Here is an 18,504-nt window from a genome sequence, read left to right as displayed (position 1 = left end):
TCCACCCATCCTTTTAGCTTCTGTGCAGTCCGCTCCAGAGTCTTAGAGGTTGAAATGAAATGCTGCTCTTTATGCTTAGTTACTGGTAGTAAGAAGTTTAAGTGAAAATATGCTGGTATTCTTGGCTTCTTTGCCCTGTCCCTGTTCCGCTTATCCCTGACACCATTAGAATGTGACCTCCAGGAACTCTTCCAAGTAGAATGTGGCTGTCACCGTGAAGGAGTTCCGGCACCCCTGGTTTATGCCTTAACAAAGATTCACTTGCTAGGCCTGATGTGTTATTTCTCCACATCACACATAGCATTCAACTGAGATTTACAGTATCATTCAACGCATTTTTGTCAACTTTGCATTGGCACAGTAAATGTGGGTAAGCAGAGAGCTGGATGTGTGCTAAAGAATGCACATGAACACATTCTCATGATGTTGCTCGTTTGACTCAGCCATTTTCTGAACAGGATGTTCCTTTGGTAGAAATGTGGGGTACAATTGGTTGTGTGAATTGCCACTCCCTTTGCACAAAAATACACACATGGACAAATGCATGCTGACACTCACACACAGAGTCAGCCTGCTATGTGGAAAAAGTCATACAACTGTTGGTCCACATACATTTGTGCTTTAATTTCTTCATTAGCTCAAGCATTTTATTAATAAGTACATGGCCTGCTTTTCATTTACAAAATTATCCTTGAAACAGGGTGCAACCAATGAAATATAATAAAATCACGCAAAAGCAAGGAGAGACTTCTTAAACAGCAGTGCATGCTGTCTGAGCATGTTGGCATCAGCAGGTCCTGCACAGCGGCCTGTGATGAATTTGCCTGTTGTTCGTTTGGCTGAAGAAATCGGCGCAGTGCCGCTTCTCCCCAAAGCGAGCCTCCTTTGCTCCCCGCAGCTGTACTGCACCAAGAAACAAAACCGACCGGGGTCTATTACTGAGGCTGGTGGCTGCTTTCTACCATTCAGCCTGTTCCGACTAGCTCCAGTAACGCCGCGGTTTTGATCTTTTCCGTAGCCACTGGTAGCCATTGTCGTTCGGCCACCAGGGGGCCTGTGGCCCAACAAAGGATGGCCGGAGTGAATGAGTGGGGAGAAGGGTTTTTATCCTTCCCAAAGATCTGAGGGAATGCAGAACAGGAGAGAAGCTGGCAGAAGCAGACCGAAGTGCCTCTGTGTCTTGGCTCCCGGATAGCGTCCTCCCTGCCTTCTTCGCGCTCCAGGTCCCCTTTGCTCACAGCTTGCAGTGCCATCTCCACTCACTTGGTGAGTCGCCTTCTTCTTTGTGCCTTTTTTCCCGCGACCTCTGTAAAAGAAGAAGAATGCCTTTGACTTGGACCGCCGTGCTGTTGCTGGCTTTCCTGCAGCCTCTGGAGTCTACAGTGAAGGAAGGCACTGCCCCGTTTCTTGCAGGACACTCAGCATCCTCCAGGAAGGAGGAAAAGACAGGAGAGAGCCACTTAAGAAGGCATTTTGTCTCCAGAAACGCTTCGCTGGAGGCACTTGGAGAACTCAGCTGGGCGAGGGGGTTGGGACCTGTTGGCAGTGACAGGGGGCGGCCGTTCTTGGAAGACAGGCTGAGGTGGAGAAGGGCGCGCAGGGGGACAGAAGATAACAGTTCCAAGCCAGCCCAACAGTACAGTCCAGGAGTGAAGGGGGAGTACCCCCGACCTGTGAACCCTGCCAGCTTACGGCCCACCAAGGCCCTGGTGCCATCCAGCACAGATGCCTCGGAGCACCGCCAAGGGAGCCCGGGGGTGCAGGGGGGCACAGAGCCCCTGGAAAATATGACCGTGGCCCTGGGGAAGCACCCACAGATCCAAAACCCTCTGTACCCAGTAACAGAGAGCTCCTACAGTGCCTATGCTGTCATGTTCCTGTCCCTCATTGTCTTTGCTGTGGGCATCATTGGGAACCTTTCCGTGATGTGCATTGTCTGGCATAACTACTACATGAAAAGTGCCTGGAACTCCATCTTGGCCAGCCTGGCCTTCTGGGACTTCCTCATCCTCTTCTTCTGCCTGCCAGTGGTAATCTTCAATGAGATCACCAAGAAGAGGCTGCTGGGGGATATCTCCTGTCGCATCGTACCCTTCATGGAGGTAAGAGGTTCTTCTGCTGCCCTTGCATCACCTGCACCCACTCTGCAGGAGAACGTGGCTCCCCCCCCCCCCCCCGCCGCTATATGCCGTCAGCTTGGACTGATCCTTTTGCATCGCTCAGCCGCCTCAGTGCTTCCTATGCACAACTCTCCTAGTTACTTACCAAGGCTGTGGAATGGCAGAGTGGTCCCTACAGGCAATATAGCTGGCTGGGGGATTATGGGATTTGTAGTCCAGTCAACATGGAAGATGCCAGGCTGGGGAAAACTGTCTTAGGAGCTGAAGCAGCCAAACCCTCTTCCTTAGATGGGAACCCAGGTTTCCCAGAACACTGATATGCCCTCGGAAAAATGCAGGCAGGATTCCTTGTGGGATAGGAATGTACTGTAACAGAGAGACAGTGTTTTTAAGCCTGATCAGAGACCCAAAGTCTTATACACAGACTAGGTAAAACTCTGCCTTATTTGTATAGGGGAAATGCAAACTTTTTGAAACAAGTTCACATCCATTAATGAATAGAAATATAGCCAATTCTCAGAGTAGGAGTCTAAATGCAGAAGTACACTCAGGAAGATAATATGCAGATTAAAAAAAATCAGTGCTTCAGTTCATCAAATACCAGGTTGAAGCTGTGCCAATGGCCCAACAATTCAAAGGCCGCATTCAAGCTGTTGTTTTACTATTAAGCTTGCAATATTATACTCTCAACTTTTAAAATAACCAAGCAAGCTTTCTTGTGTACAAAGAAGAGGTGAAATGGTCATGCCAGCAAAAATTCTTACCCGGCGGTAATAGTGCATTCCGGCTTCTGATAGCCAAGTTCAGGGTGGAGATGTCTGGCCTGCTCTTGTGCCTTTAACAGAGTGCAGAAATGAGTGAGTCAAGTGTTTCACAGCAAAGAGAAAACATGACTACACTTGCTAATTGCTCCAAATCATCCAACTGTTGAAGCATGGCCAAAAAAGTAGTCATTCATTAACACTGAGGGCCACAGGTTCCCACTGTTGTGTTAAAAATCAACTAGTGGGGATATTTCAAGCGCCATCAAACCTCTTACACCTCAGATCACCACCCTTCTTTTGGCTGAAGACCTGTACCTTTAAGAGGCAGAGGTGAAGCAGAAAACCACCAAGTACAAGTATCTCCACCACCATGATTCACCATGCTGGGAGACGCTTCTTGAATTTCTGATTGTCACACCCATTTTAAAGGAACAGAAAATAGACAATGGTGTTCCAAACAGTTGAAGATTTCAGGAACTGTTCTGATTTCGGTCAGGAAGTTCTCCTGGAGAGAAACTTTGCATACTGTATGAAGTGTACTCTATTTTTCAACGAAGTCCATCCTGCTTTGTTCTCAGCCCATGAGCATGTGATGCCTTCATGTATGTTCACACTGATCTTTGCTCCCAAGCATCTGAAAATACATGCTTTAAAAACAAAACAAGACCAGTCAGACACAGAGTCCCAAGCATTTTCTCTCAAGGTTGGGTCAGCCCTAACTATCAGAGCAGGCATTGTGGGTGTAGTAAAGGGCAGCCAACTGCAATGGATTTGGTTTTTTAATGTTATATTTTTACTGCCGATGAAGGAGAGAGGCACTTGTGGGATTTTCTACCTCAAATGTCAAAATAACTTGGCTGGTCTTGGGTATTAGGCACTTTGAGGATGCAAAGGAGAAGACATTTGCAGTTGTGTCTTGTGCTGGCTGGGGAATGCTGGGACTCGTAGTCCAACCCATCTGGAGGGTAACAGAATGGGAAAGGGCGAACCAATCTCTTGCCATTATGGGCGTGGGGATCCTCTGCTGACATAGCTTAACCGGGCATCTCCTTTTGCCACCTGAATCCCACACGGCTGTATGTGTGGGTGACCACATCCCTCCTGAGAATGCTCTGTCTCTGAACTGTCTGTCTGTCTGTCAACATCTCCAGAACACAAGGAGAGCTTTTCAAGGAACGGAAGCCAAGCCAGCTGCATTGACTTCCACCACAGCAGCAGTGGGGAATCAGATCAGCTGAAGGCTCTGGCCAGCTAAGGAGCGAATGCTGTGCATAATGGACCTGTGTGAACTTGGAACACAGCAGAATTGCCTGCTGGATAGGGATAAGAATGCACCATCTGCTCTGCCTTGCTGGCCCTCTCCTGTCCTGCTATGAGTGCCTAAAAGGACTGCATCTGAATAGCTAGCTGCAGCCAGAGGATGTGGTGGATGAGTGAAGCTCTCCCTGAAACGCACAGCACAGCAGGGAATCTGTGAATCGGGGAGCCACATGGAAGGACGGCTGTGGGTGTGTAACCTTTCCCACGTGCTTCAGCCTGCAGCATAGAGCTCCCTCTGCTGCCCAGAGTCACCTGAAGAGCAGTTCCTTTGTGGAGATGTCTGCGACTGTTCGTGCTTCATAAACATAAACAAAGCTGCTTCATACTGAGTCAGACCCTTGGTCCATCAAGCCCGGTAGTGTCAGCACTGACTGGCAGCAGTTTTCTAGTGCTTCAGGAGTTTTTTCCCAAGACTACCTGGAGATACCGGGGGCTGAATTTTTATTATTATTATTATTATTATTATTATTATTATTATTATTATTATAACATTTCTATGCCGCCCCTTGCCGAAACCTCGGGGCGGCTTACAATTTGGAACCTTTGGCATGCAAAGTACTTCTACCAGTGATCTAAACAGATAAAGAACATTCCTATAAATGATGCAGGAAAGTGTTTTGCTATGAGCATTACTTCCCACAAACCTTTGCTTCCAGCCAAGGAAATAATATACATAGCCAAGAGCAGAAGCAAGTGTATGACAGCCTATAAGCTTCCAGATTCTTTGAGAAACGCCATTATGATTAATCTGTCATAAAATTGATATCAGTTTGTAATGGTCAGGAATGAGCAGAAGGCAGATCTCTGGGTGACCTGGAGTGGACTGGACACTGACAGACCCCAGGCAATTGTCTAATGTTTTGCAACTGCCTAAGTTGGTGGCCATTACCACATTTTGTGGCAGCAAATCCTGTTGTTTAACTAGGCACTGTGTGAAGTATTTCCTTCTAGCTGACCCACATCTCCCAGCATTCAGTTTCTTGGGATGACCTAAGTTCTGTTATTACACACTTAGTTCTGTTCTGGCACTGAAAGCAAGTTCCTGAACTAAGAATGTGCTCAAGGTAGACTGTTTTTAATGGTAAGAAACAAACCAATCAACCTGGTTTTGGTGGTGGAGCTTGGGGTTAGGAAAGGAAAGGAAGGCAGAATTGACAAGAGTGGGGTCTGGTATAGATCCAGCCAAGGTCTATCTAAGCTGCAAACTCAAATACCTAATTGAAAGCCAGTGTGATGTAGTGGTTAAGAGTGTAGGCCTGTGACTCAGGCAATCTGGGTTCTAGTCCCTGTTCACCCATGGAGCTCACTGGAGGTCTTTGGGCCAGTCACAGACTTTCAGCCCAACCTACTTCACAGAGGTAGGCTGAGAGGAGATTGAGACGAGGATTGAACTGTGTAAGCTGTTTTGAGTTCCTTGAAAGGAAAAAAGATAGGCTATAAATGGAAATAAAAACAAACAAATTCATGATGGTTTTATGCCACTTTAGCCATAATGGCTTCTCCCAGGGAGATTTCGGGATTCTGGGACCAAAGTAGATATTACGTGAATTATATTCTTTTATCACCATTTTTGGGATCAGCCACATGTCCTTCTTTCCTTCTAAAAATCAGCCACAGGGACCCTGATTGGGATGCCAGCTCAGAGGAGGGCTAACCCAACCCCCCTTCCTGTAGCATAGCGTCTACCTCCACCCAAAGCTGCTATTTGCCCTGCTTTTAAAAATTCATGCAATTTGCCTTATGCTTTTAAGTTGGTCAAACAGAAGTATGTAGTGCAGGGACAGGGGAAGGAAGTGAAATTCCTGTAAGAAAACAGCAATTTCTGAAAAGGTTAAAAGTATCACCTTTTAGTGATATCCCCTTTTAGCGTGGGAACCGCATGGCTGCAAACAGAAAGAGACGTGACATGTCCCAAAATGCAATTAAGGCCATACCTAAGTTGGACATTACATTTGGTGAAGGTGTGAAGAATTCACTGGTCAGGATCCATAGACCCCACATTGCATTCAAGTTCTCAGTCTCTCCCTGGAAGAAGAGATCACTAAATCCGTAAACTAATCTGAAGTGCGGCAGAGTGAGCTGAAGAGTCTGTTGGTACCCCAATGGGTAAAGTGGCTGAATGACAGTTCTTAGTTTCCAGAGAGATCCTGTTGGCAGTCTGTTCCTGTGAAAACAAGAGTCTTGCAGCACCTTGAAGATGAATAAAGTCATTCCAGAATGAGTGTTTGGGGACACTCTATTGCTGTGCAGCTGAAAGCTTTGCTTGAATGATTTTAAGAATATAAGAACATAAATAAAGCCATGCCAGATCAGACCAAAGGGCCTTCTAGTCCGGCACTCAGTGCACACAATGGCAAGCCAACTGCCCACAGGATCCCTCAAGCAGGATGGGTGCAAGCCCTCTTTCTGCCCAAGGTCCTCAGCAACTGGTGTATGCAGGCAAGCCACCTCTGGTAAAGAGGCAGCACATAGCCAGCAAGGGCAGTAGCCCCTGATAACATCCTCCTTCATGAATCTGTCCAATCCCCTTTTAAAGCCATCCAATTTGGTGGCCATCTCCACTTCCCATGGCAGCCACTAACTAAACATTGTGTGAAGAAGGACTTTCCTTCATCTGTCCTAAACCTTGCACCAATCAGCTTCATGGGATGGCCCCAGGTTCAAGTATTATGGGAAAGAGAGAAAAATCTTTGCTTCTCCACTTTCTTCACACTATGCATTATTTAAAAATATTTTAATATTGTTGGTCTTCAAGGGTCTTGTAGCAGTAGTAAAAGACAAGAAAATAATTGCTAGGGGTTTTTTTCGTGTTGCTAGGCCCTTTGCTGTTTTAGTTAATTATAGTGGTTGTTACTGCAGAATGCAGAGAAGGTCTTGGCTGACACATTCATGAAGGATAACGTTGTCAGTAGTTACTGTTTGCGATGGCAATAGACTACCTCCAGGTTTGCCCCACAAAGCCAGCATGCTGGGGAATATGAGCAGGAGAGTGCTAATATGCTTAAACCTGACTTGCAGGTTTCCCAGAACTTTCTGGATGGTCACTGTGGGAAACGCAGTGCTGAACCAGCCAGACCAGGCAGACCGTGGCCCTTCGGAAGGTACTAGAGTGCAGTGTCTCAACCCAAAACCTGAAACCCAGCTTGGTTGTGGGACTTGCAATTTGGCATGTAAAATCACTATGTCCCGGCACACTAAGCTGGCATGTGAAATCACTATGTTTCTCTCTGTCAAATGGGATTATAATGGTCTGTCTCACAACTTCGGCTGAATGAGATAAAAAGTTATTAAATGTACTGAGGTTTAGGACCAGCCATAGATCTGGATAAAACATGCTAGTGTTGAAGAGAAAAAAATTGACTCCTCCGGCCTGGTTGCCGTCTCTTCTCTTGCAGCTTTCTGTTTGGATTCCTCCTAAAATGAAGTAGGGTAAAGAGAGGGTTTTTCAATGATGGGAGGTTTCCATGGAAAAACTTGTTTGAGTGGGCAAAATATATTACCATGGAGACCTTGTTAATGAGACAAGAAAAAAAAGAGCGATCTTAATTTCTCTTCACAATGCTGTGCAGGATTAGGGGAAGAAATTCTCAGAAATACTGGATGCTTCGGAGCTGCTGTAGTCTGAAATAAAGGGTGATTTTACTGCTCAGCGAATCAGTGTGGTTCTGCAGAAAGGGTAAATACTTTAAAAGAAAAAGGAAAAACAGAGGCGGCTGTCTTTTCCATAAAGGACATCAGACAGCCCTAGAATGCCAGTGATGTCAATGCAGCCTTGCTGCTCTGCACCAGTGAAAGGGGAAAGATATTGAGGACCAAACCGGATGGTGATAGTGGCAGCACAGTAAACACCACACTGCCTCAAATCAGATAAAGCAAAAGAATGAGTGCACAGGTGAGGCATGCGAAATCCTTCACTCTGTCATCCTGTCCCTTTGTATCGCTTTTCTCTCCAACCAGGGACCCAGAGCAGAAGTTATCACAATTAGAGAAAAAAGACTGGCCACAGTCAGAATCTCAGTGGCCGCTGAGGCCCAGATGCGATCAGGCAGCGATGCAGCCGGGGAATCGCTGGACCAGTGCTTATTGGTCATGCGAGGATGTGTGTGTTGGGTGACTTGAAATGACCGTCAACATTATTTAAGTTGGGCAACATACAGCTAACTCTGCAAAGGCCATTGCATGCCTAGCAACCTCTTCCTGCTTCTACATCCCTTCCATGTTAGAATGTATGCTGACCCTGCTTTAAAACAGTAAATTCTAAGTGTTTCTAAGCTGAATTCTGTCATTGCACCACTGTGATTACAGGAATTCCATGGAGTTTGCTTATGCTGCTCTCATCACCCTGAGTTACTATTTGGGGGTTTTATTTATTTATTTAAAACTTTTATATGCCATCCCTTATGCATGGCATCTCAGGACGGCTTACAATTATGCACGGGTTCCTATGCATTGGCCCCAAGTTTCCTCCCTAGCTGCACTACTGCCAGGGGGTGGAGGGACCCACTGATGATCCTCAAGAGTCCCCTGGTGCTGGTGCAAGCCGTGAGAAGAAGCAGAAGCAGTAGGAGCTGCAGCTGCTTGCATGTGGTTTCACCCTGCACTCTCACGCAGTGGTGCAGATTGGACCCAGAGGAAGAAGCAGAGCAAATGGGCAGTGGTGGCAGTGGCAAGGAGACGGCTTAGCCCAGCATGGAAGGGGGGATGTCCACTGCGGGCATCTGGTACAAGCCCCAACCCACTCTGGAACCTGCCACCAAGAGTGGGGGGGGGGGGTACACAGAAAGTTGGCTAGTTTGTTAGCAGATTTCTAATTCACTTTTCAGCACTGAAAGCCCTCACAAACTGGTGTTGCAAACAATAAACGGAACAAAATACAACGCATAAATAGAACATGATAAAACAATTGTCCAAATACAAAGTCAACGTTCTTAAAATATATACATGCAGACAGTTCTAACATATTTCACAGAACTGTTATTAATAAAAGGCAGATCAAAATTTAAAAATCAATAATGATGGAGTTGCATGAGCTGCATGGACAGGCAAGTGAATTCCACAAATGCAGGGTCACCACTGAGAATGCCCTGTCCCTGATACCTAGTCTACCATGGCTTAATGATGGACACCAAACCTTACCAGACATTCTCCACTCATACACATGGTAGGCATTTCATGAGTGGAGCCGGCTGGAGCCAGGGGTCAGACTAGATGGCCCAGGAGGTCCCTTCTGACTCACTCTATTTCTCTGCTTAATTTGGGTCCACCTTCATTTTGTACATGTTTACAGAGATAAGCCTGCTGCCATGACATTGCATCTGGCGCCCTGGTCTACTTGCTCGTTGGATCTCTGCTTCATATCAGCTAACCACTGCTATAAAGCACATGATAATTCTAGACTTCACAGAGCAGTCATGTACTCAAACAGAGATCCCCTTTTGGGCCTGCGTCCTTCTCATTCTTAGCTGGCACCTTGACAGACGAATCCTGCCCATGAAACTTAGGCTTGGAACTGGCTCCCAGAAAAGTAGTGTGGTGCCACTCCTTGTATCTCTCATAAAATGCCAGCCCCTTTCTGATGCCTGGGGTGCAGCCCTTGGGCTCTCATGCCAACTGCATATTGCCTGGCTATTGGCCCCGGCCGCACCTTCTCCTGGGGTGAATTTTAGATTGTAACCTCAGTAAAGCACATTGCACATGAATGGAACTATATAAATAACAACCAAGTACAACTGCAACACAGCTTCTCACAGGACCGTGCCACTGCAAACAGGAGCTGAACCATGCGCCAAACAAGTGATGATGGACGTGGCTGGTTGTGTGCTCTTGTTTCGTTGTTCCTGTGGTGCCTTCAGGGTACGTGATGATTTACAGAGTGACCTAATGTTAAAAGGCAGGTCCTTGCCCTTAGGAGTGTGCAGATTTTATGCTACAGAACAGTTGGGTTCAGGGGCAGTTACATGTTTGTAAGGTTGGCTGAACAGTAATTTTAGTATCTCACTTGTGACAGCAATGTTCAGATTTGACTCTGAGCGTGTAAATTAGTCCCCCTCTGACCACATGATACCCAGAGCCCTGCCTTTCTTATACAGAACGTGCCGCTCTGGCCACCACATCCCTGTTTACTCTGTCGCTTCTCTGCCCCAGCCCTACTCAAGGCAAAACGAAAGCCATGCAGGTGGTGAGGAACATCTGTGAATGATTCAGAGTTTGGCTATGGGAACGGCTCAGTACATGGAGGAGGCAGGGAAGACAAAGGGCCCTTGGAACTGTTTGTCAGGGTCACTGGCTGCAGGGCTGGGTAAGGGCTTGCTGAAGGAAAATAGGAAAATGCAGTCATGGGTCAAGGAGTTATTCATGCAGTGAGCACATGCCATCACTGCCAGGGGCCTCTAACAGACGCTTCAGAGAAATATCTACAAATCTCTAATAATCCAAGAGATACAGGTTTAGGCTGGCTATGCTTGCTGCCACTTACCACCCTCCATCCTTGTGCTGCATTGCCTGTACCCTTTTGGAGATAAACTAGGTCAGGCATTTTAATATTTGCATTCATTCAGAAAATGTTCTGGTTACATGCCAGCATGTTAAGATGTTTGATCGTGCTGCTTATGAAAGCAAAATAGTAAGTCTTCCTCATTTGCACATTCTCTAATCATAACTGATTTGCAGCTGGCTGCTTTTGTACAGGTACAACTTGCGACTCTACAAGCGACTGGGTATTTGGAAGATATTCTAGTGTGAGCTAGCAGTGGCTCAGCTCTTGCAAACATTATCCTGTGTTATGGCTGGGTTTTAATGACAGATGGTGGGTTGTCATGTCATGTGAAACCAGACCATTTCCTGCAGTGTAGTTCATTTGGGGCAACAAACTACCCTGTCAACCCATGGCTTGTTCTAGGGATTATTTGATTCATGGTGGGTTGACCTGTTGTAAGAATCCAGGAGACTAGCCCTGTGCCAGATTGTGGGGAGTAGCTCATGAGCTGTCTGGCAAGATGAGCATAAACAAAACAAAACAAAAAAACAAAAATCTTGCTGCCCTGCACAATCTTGCCTGATTTGCCAGCAGTGCAGCCCTTCTGTCAGTTCCCACACTGCATTTTGAAGCAATCATCAAAAGAAAGTAGGCCTGCCAGCTTAAAGAAAAAGCCCCAGAAATGCCCTTTAAATTATTTTATTTTGTTCAGTCTTTTAAAGTACACAAGTGCAAATTCATGGCTGTCTGATTTGTATATTCTTGCCTGGGCAAGACTGATCTGATCCTTGTAATTATAAAAAGGGAACAAATTGCATTTGGTAGCACAGATGGAAATTAGCAAGGGGTGACTGGATATAGGCTACATGTTGCACTGTTGATGAGCTATCAACTGAAGTAAAGAGGGGGAAAATAGGTGCACCAAAAAGGGGATGGCAAGTACTGTAGGAATGTAATCAGCGGGAGGACCAAAGGGGAAGGAGTGGAGGAACAGCCCCCAGGGATCCTAACCATCTGTCAGTGCACCATCTCACAAACAATGGCCCCACCATGGTTTATTTGCAGAATGGCCTGGCGTGTTGTGCAAACACACCATCTGCATTTCCCTCTAGAGCCAGGCTGCACCTCTCACTGCAGCCATCCCTATGTGGCATTAGCCTACCAGCTCTTTCTCCACCCTGAGCAAAGCACCATCCTTGAGAAGGGTGCAGGGAAGAGGCAGGAGAAAAGTGCTTCTCACCACTGTCCCTCTGGCATGCTGCTTTCCCCCTACGTGGTTCTGGACCAAAGCTCTGCAAGATAAACATGGATCTAGAACCCCAGTGAGACTTACTGCCTTGGTGGCCAGGTGCTCTTGCTGCTACTCCTCTTTCTCATACTTGCTTACTTGTTTGGCAGGCCAAGAATTAGGGAGGAGCTAAGAGGTGGCATCACCACCACCTCCTCACCTGGGTCGGAGCAAGAGGTAGATGAATAAGGTAGTTGCAGTGATGAAGATGAGGGGCAACTCCAGGGGGCTCTTGGCAAGTAGGGCCTTTAGCAGGTGCACGCCTACCTCTGAAATTTTCATACATCTTTGAATTTGGAGGAGGCTTGGGGGAATATATTCCAGTGCCTGGAAAAAGCATTGTGAGAAGCAGTGACTGTAGCCTGGAAGTGTTCTGTTGTGTGCAGATTTGGCTGCAGTTAAAAGGACACAAGGGCTTTTTGGAGAAAGTAAGCCTCTCTTTCCATTTCCGATGCTTCCTGCACTTAATGAATGTCCCTTGTTCCCCTCAGAACTGAGCGGGTGCCTGCAATTAGGGCCCAGAGCTCTTGAACAACCCTCCAAATGGGGCGTTGTGTTTCCTGAGGCTAAGGAAAGCACAGGGTTTGCAAGGGAGTGAGGGGGAGGGCATCCCCAGCTGATACCCATTCATGCTCTTCATTGTCTTTCAAACCCACCCAGCGCTTGGCATTTTCTCCTCCACACTTTGCCCTCTTCCCTTTTGGCAAACTGGGATGTTTTCCTGGGGTTTTGAATGCAACGGAAATTAACAGAGGCTAGGCTGGGACATCAGCAAACTTACTTGAACTCATTTGGCCAGATGAATTTTGGTAGGAAGAATCAGAAGACAGGGATCGTTTGGAGAGGCTTTAAGGGCCAAATCTTACGAATGCTGAACTTGTCCATGGCTTGAGGTTCTGTGCTGTACCACGGGGTGGCCTTTGGTAAATAGGAAAGTATAGATTAATGAGGCCTAGCCTACATGCAGCAAAATGACGCGAAAGGGCTCCTGAGGTGGTCCTGCTTCAAGCCACAGGTGGAGAATACCAGGTTTGAATATCACGTAGTCCTATGATACGTGCCCCGTGAATAAAAAAGTAGTGTATCAGGGAGAAAGGTTCTCTCCTCATCCTTTGCCTGCCTTGCTAGCTTTCTGTTTGCAAGATGATATTAAGCAGGAGAACATTTGAAGTTGTAATCGCTCCTCCTGTAATCCAAAGTGATGCAGCCCTTTCTACCAGCATGTTCTGTTGTCTGTGTAGCCCATGCCTGAGCCTGGTTTCCTGAGAGATGGCACATAAATGGAGGTGGTGGGGGTACCAGAAGAGTCAGTCTGAAGCCAAGCTACAAATGTTCGGTTTAAATTTAGTACTTCCCACTGTGTTCGCCTCTTTCCCTCCCAATCAGGTTTAAAATTAAACCAGAAGCAAACACGGCCAGGGTTTACAACACAAAAACCAACAACAATAAGGGCACACACACCAATATGAACATATAGAAGAGACTGAAGTAATTGATTAAGTTAACATAATCTAAGAAAGCCAACCAAATTTCTTTACTAGTGTCTACCTTACAAACATAGACTTCCCATAATCTGCAAGGCCTGCACTGGATAAATATTTTCTAAAATGTGTTTTGCAGACAACATAATCAGATTCTACATACATAGCCACAATCAACTGCAATGCTCATGAAAGCATCTAAGAAAGCTCTTAGGAGTAACCTTTCCTGGTTTCATGCTGCGTTTCCTTAAATATGCTTGTAGGTTACTCAAAACTGCAATAACAGAAGATGATGCTTGCTGCAGATCAGGAAGGGTAGGGTAGCACCAAGAGGTTACTAACATGCTTAAGTAGCAGCGTTAAGGAAGCCAGTCAAGAAAGAAGCCTTGGCTACATGAAACCAATTTAACAGTAAGGACAGAATAGAAGTATTTGAATGAGCATATTACTAATTGCATTAACAAAATCAATATATTCTTTAAAAATATCAGAAGCAGGAAACCAGCTGGGGAGGCAATTAGATGGTTGGATGACAAGGCAGCTGAGTACTGAAGGATGATGAACAGATTGTGGAGAAGCTGAATTAATTATTTTCTCCTGTCTTCACTGTAGAAGATGTAGGGCAAATACTGACACCTGAGCTGATGTTTTCACGAAGGGATTCTAAGGAACTAGAAATGACAAGTTCTCACTTGCAGTAACCAATTGGAAGCAAACAAATTGCTGGTCCTAGATGGTATCCATCCTACAGTTCTGAAAGAACTCAAATGTGACGCGGTTGATCTTAAGCCTCCCTCCCAAATGACTCGAGAATGGTCAACATAGCACCAATGTTGAAAAGCGGACACTGATGAGATCTGGAAAAATACAGGCTTGTTAGCTTAGTGTCTGCTCCAAATTGTTGGAAAGCATTATTAAAGATAAAAAGTAAGCATATAGAAGGATCCACCTTTCTAGAAAAAAAATGATATGGCTTCTGAAAAGGTAAGGTATGTCTTATCAATATTTAGAGTTCGTTGAAAGTGTCAATAAACATTCTGGTAGATATTGTTTACTTGGACTTCCAAGGGACTTTTGACAAAGTCCCTCACCAAAGACTCCTGAGCAAACTTAGCAGTCATGGAGCAACAGGAGAGTTGTTCTTACGGAAGACTAACTAGATAATGGACAAAAAGCAAAGTGCAAGAATAAATGGAAAATTCTCCCAATGGATATATGTAATAATAAGGATCACAATAAGAATCTACAGGAATCCTTATGATCTGGAATTAGGAGTGAGTGGGGACATGGCCAAGTTAGTTGATGACACCAAATTATTTAGGATGGTTAGGCAAAAAGGACTATGAAGAGTTCCAAAAGGACCTATCCAAACTGGGAGAATGGACATCAAAATGGCAAATGTGGTTCACCGTAAGCAAGCGTAAAGTGTTGTACATTGGGGCAAACAAGGAGAAAAAATCCCAAAGTAAGAGATCTTGAGTTTGTGGTGGATAGTTCAATGAAAATGTCAACCCAGTATGCTGTGGGGAAAAGGCAAATTTCAACTTAGGTATAATTAGAAAAGAAATTAAAAAAAGAACTTCCATTCTGTCCTTATAAAATGTGTTATGTGACTACATTTGGAATGTTAAGCATGGTTCTGGTTGTCTCATCTAAAAATGGATATTGTAGAATTGCAGGAGTTGGAAAAGGGGCAACTAAAACGAGCAAGTGATTAGAGCACAGCTGAGATTGGCTATCTAAGAAAAAAGGATAAATAAGGATAGAGATGTACAGAATTATGCATGGTGTAGAGAAAGTAGAGATGGAGAGATTTTCTTCTCCTCCCATAATACTAGAACCCTGAAGCTGATTTGTGGAAGATTTGGGACAGATAAAAAGTAAGTACTTGCATTATGGAATTCACTTCTATAAGATGCAGTAATGGCCACCTATTTGGATAACCTTAAAAGACAGGACAAATTCATGAACATTATGGTTGTCAGTGACTACTAGTCCTAATGTCTATATGTGGCCTTCATTATCATAGGCAGCATTCCTATATACACCTGTTCTTTGAGAAGATGGCCAGGAAGGTGCTGTTTTACTCATACCTTATTTGCCGGTTTTCTCACAGGTGGCTAGTTGGTTGGAAAGAAGACTGGACAGGAGGATCTAGCATGATTCTTTTTGTGTTCTTATGGCATAATATGGAATCTTTGTCAATTCTTTTATGGTGATGGAGGAGTTTCCTCTTCTGAGAGGACACTCCAGAAATTAGAAAAACTGGTTTGTGATCCAACTTTGTACCATTACATGTTCCTCTTGCTTTAAAACTTCCCTACTTCATAAGTTCACAGGACAACCCTCTTTTCTTGTGCTCACTGTGATTCCAGGTGTCCTCCTTGGGCGTAACCACCTTCAGCCTCTGCGCCTTGGGCATTGACCGCTTCCATGCAGCCACCAGCCCTCAAGCCAAGCTTCGGCCCATCGAGCACTGCCACTCCATCATTGCAAAACTGGCTGTCATTTGGGTGGGCTCGATGACCCTTTCTATCCCAGAAATCCTGCTCTGGCAGCTGGCACAGGACACCTCCCCCGTCTCCGGCGTGGTGACTGACTACTGCACGATGAAGCCTTCCCAGGAGCTGCCGGAGTCCATTTACTCTCTGGTCCTCACTTACCAGAATGCCAGGATGTGGTGGTACTTTGGATGCTACTTTTGCCTGCCCATCCTCTTCACGGTCAGTTGTCAGCTGGTCACCAGGAGGATCAGTAGCCCCAGCAAGTCGGAGTGTCGCGGCAGCAAGCATGGGCAGTGCGAGAGCCAACTCAACTGCACCGTCGTCGGCCTGACGGTGATCTATGCCCTGTGCACAATCCCAGAGAATGTCAGCAACATCATTGTGGCTTACCTGTCTCTGGACATGACGAAGCAGACCCTGGACCTGCTGAGCCTCGTCAACCAGTTCTTCTTGTTCTTCAAGTGCTCAGTGACTCCGGTGCTGCTGCTCTGCCTCTGCAAGCCACTGGGTCAGGCCTTCATGGACTGCTGCTGCTGCTGCTGCGAGGAGTGTGGCCAGGAAGCTGCCTCCAGCGAAGGCAGCTCTGAGGGCAAGCTGAAAACAGAGATGTCCTCTTCCATATTCTTTGACAAGCCTCGGGAGTCTCCTACCCCCGTGGGAGCCATCGGCACCCCATGCTAAGCAGAGCTCAGTCAGCCCGGCATGAGCATTAGCATTCTTCCTCCGTCTTCTCCCAAGACCAAAAGGTTTTTCTACTCTCTCTCTCCCTCTTTAGTATTGATTGGTGAAGTGCCTGACGGTGGAGATGGAACATGTGTCCCTCCATGTGCTTGTTCCTTCCAATAGCAGTTCCAGGGAGAGTGACCTCACATCCTTTTTTGTCTTTCCTGCTGAACGTTACCAAGGGTGTGGACATCTCCAGAATCCCCCAGATCCCAGGGAGGACCAGAGAGGCTGCTGCTGCCCTGAATTAGGGAAATGCTGAGAAAATTTCCACTTGCAGCTCCCTCAAGGACTGACTTATTGCAGTATCTTAGAGAGGACATAGTACAAATTAACCCATTCTGCACTCATGCAGGACCTTACAGTCCCACTTTCCACGTCAGCCTGAGACAGACTCATATTCAAGATAAGCACTATCCTAGCCTCAATAAACCAATACACTAGATAGTAAAAAATGTTTCCTATGACAGCGTTTGTTTTAATGTGTTGTAGAGCAGCTAGTTGTGTAAACGTTTGCTAGGAGCCCAAAGTCAATCTACTCACTTGGGCCCTATATACTAGATCTCTCTTCCATCCAAGGGAATTCTGGTTTTCCCAGAAGGTTTATTGTCTACTTCATTAACTGTGACAAAAGAAACATTAGAAAGGTTTGTAAATTTTAATGTATCCAAAAGTACAGGTGAGTACCACCCAATGATCTTTGATGAAGATAAGCAAACTTTCATCAATGGGAAAGTCTCTTCCAGATCTGTTGACGGGTGTGTGTGTGTGTGTGCGCGCGCGCACACACGCACGCTTTCCTGAATCACAATTTAAGAGAATGACATCACTTCACCTCCAAACTGGTGCCCTCCAGATGTGTTGGACTACAATTTCTGTCATCCCCAACTTGCATAACCAGTGATCAAGAATGGAGGGTTTTCCAGTCCAACACATCTGGAAAGGTACCAAATCAGAAAAAGCTGGGTAAAGCCCTCTCTTTGCTCCCCATGCTCCCAATCTCAATTGTAGCAGCTAGTATTGACATTTAAAAAAATGATTCACACAGAAAGTAGCATGTTTCCTGTCACATCTATTCTGGAGCCGAACAGTGATAGCACCTCTCCTTGCTAACAGTCCCCCTTGCAGTGGAACAGGTTGAGAAAGTCCAGGGTACCTAGAAATCCTGATGTTTACAGAGTTTGAGTCTTTTAATCCCAGCATAAGGATGTTGAAAGGCTAAGCTACCCTTCCTTCTGGAAGTCAGTAACATTATTTGCATGTTCATCCAGTACTGATAGTATTGAACTGCCATGGATTCAACAATACACACGGTATGAGGGAACTGTAGTTGATATTATATAAAAGAAGGAAATTGGTAGAAATATATGCATTAGGGGCAGAATCTAAGAGGGCCTCTCCTGATTTCCTTATGCCCAGTTCACGAACTCAAGCACAACCTACTGCTTGTGGAAGGAGATTTAGCAATTCCAGAGCATTCAGAAGCACATGAAAATGCTCATTTCTGGAATGGGTCTAGTTGGCAGAGTTTGCACGAGGGAGCTCCAGTGGTTGTCCCAACTGAGAAACAAGTGTTTCAATTTGCTTCAGGGCTTCCTTTGGAAAATGTTGAATCTTGGGCAAATTGTAGGTCCCACTCATGCGACAGAATCAGTCGGGCACAAGAGAGTTAGCAGAGGTGTCCATGCCCCTGTGTATTCTACCCTGCATATAAACAAATAAGAAATGATAATGGGCACAAAAAGGGCAAGTATCTATTTCGTATGCATATCTCCAATGCATACCACACGTATCAATCAGTTCCAATGTATATACATCATATCATATCC

At 45.7% G+C, this 18,504-nt stretch overlaps 1 protein-coding gene and 1 long non-coding RNA gene across 2 annotated transcripts; one reads left to right on the top strand and one right to left on the bottom strand.

Moving 5' to 3' along the window:
- Nucleotides 1-603: 603 nt before the first annotated feature.
- On the bottom strand, nt 604-4,386 carry LOC123032016. The gene is made up of 3 exons (XR_006416433.1): nt 2,885-4,386; nt 2,266-2,486; nt 604-1,306 (listed from the first exon to the last, which is right to left on the bottom strand). It is a non-coding gene; the product is annotated as an uncharacterized LOC123032016 (long non-coding RNA).
- GPR37L1 (G protein-coupled receptor 37 like 1) lies at nt 1,323-17,023 on the top strand. Its single transcript, XM_044447612.1, has 2 exons — nt 1,323-2,102; nt 15,824-17,023. Exons 1-2 carry the CDS (start codon nt 1,323-1,325, stop codon nt 16,631-16,633), a joined length of 1,590 nt encoding a protein of 529 aa, XP_044303547.1. The 3' UTR covers nt 16,634-17,023.
- The last annotated feature ends 1,481 nt before the right edge of the window (nt 17,024-18,504 follow it).

This window comes from Varanus komodoensis, unplaced genomic scaffold (assembly GCF_004798865.1).
Source record: "Varanus komodoensis strain SLA01 unplaced genomic scaffold, ASM479886v1 scaffold52, whole genome shotgun sequence".
In the NCBI taxonomy this organism is placed as follows: domain Eukaryota; kingdom Metazoa; phylum Chordata; class Lepidosauria; order Squamata; family Varanidae; genus Varanus; species Varanus komodoensis.
This window is presented reverse-complemented; position numbering and strand designations above follow the sequence as displayed.

Bases quoted from the DNA above. Each gene is read 5' to 3' on its own strand.
- GPR37L1 (XM_044447612.1), top strand. From the start codon at position 1,323: ATGCCTTTGACTTGGACCGCCGTGCTGTTGCTGGCTTTCCTGCAGCCT. The intron at 2,103-15,823 runs GTAAGAGGTTCT...CTGTGATTCCAG, and splicing joins GCATCGTACCCTTCATGGAG to GTGTCCTCCTTGGGCGTAAC.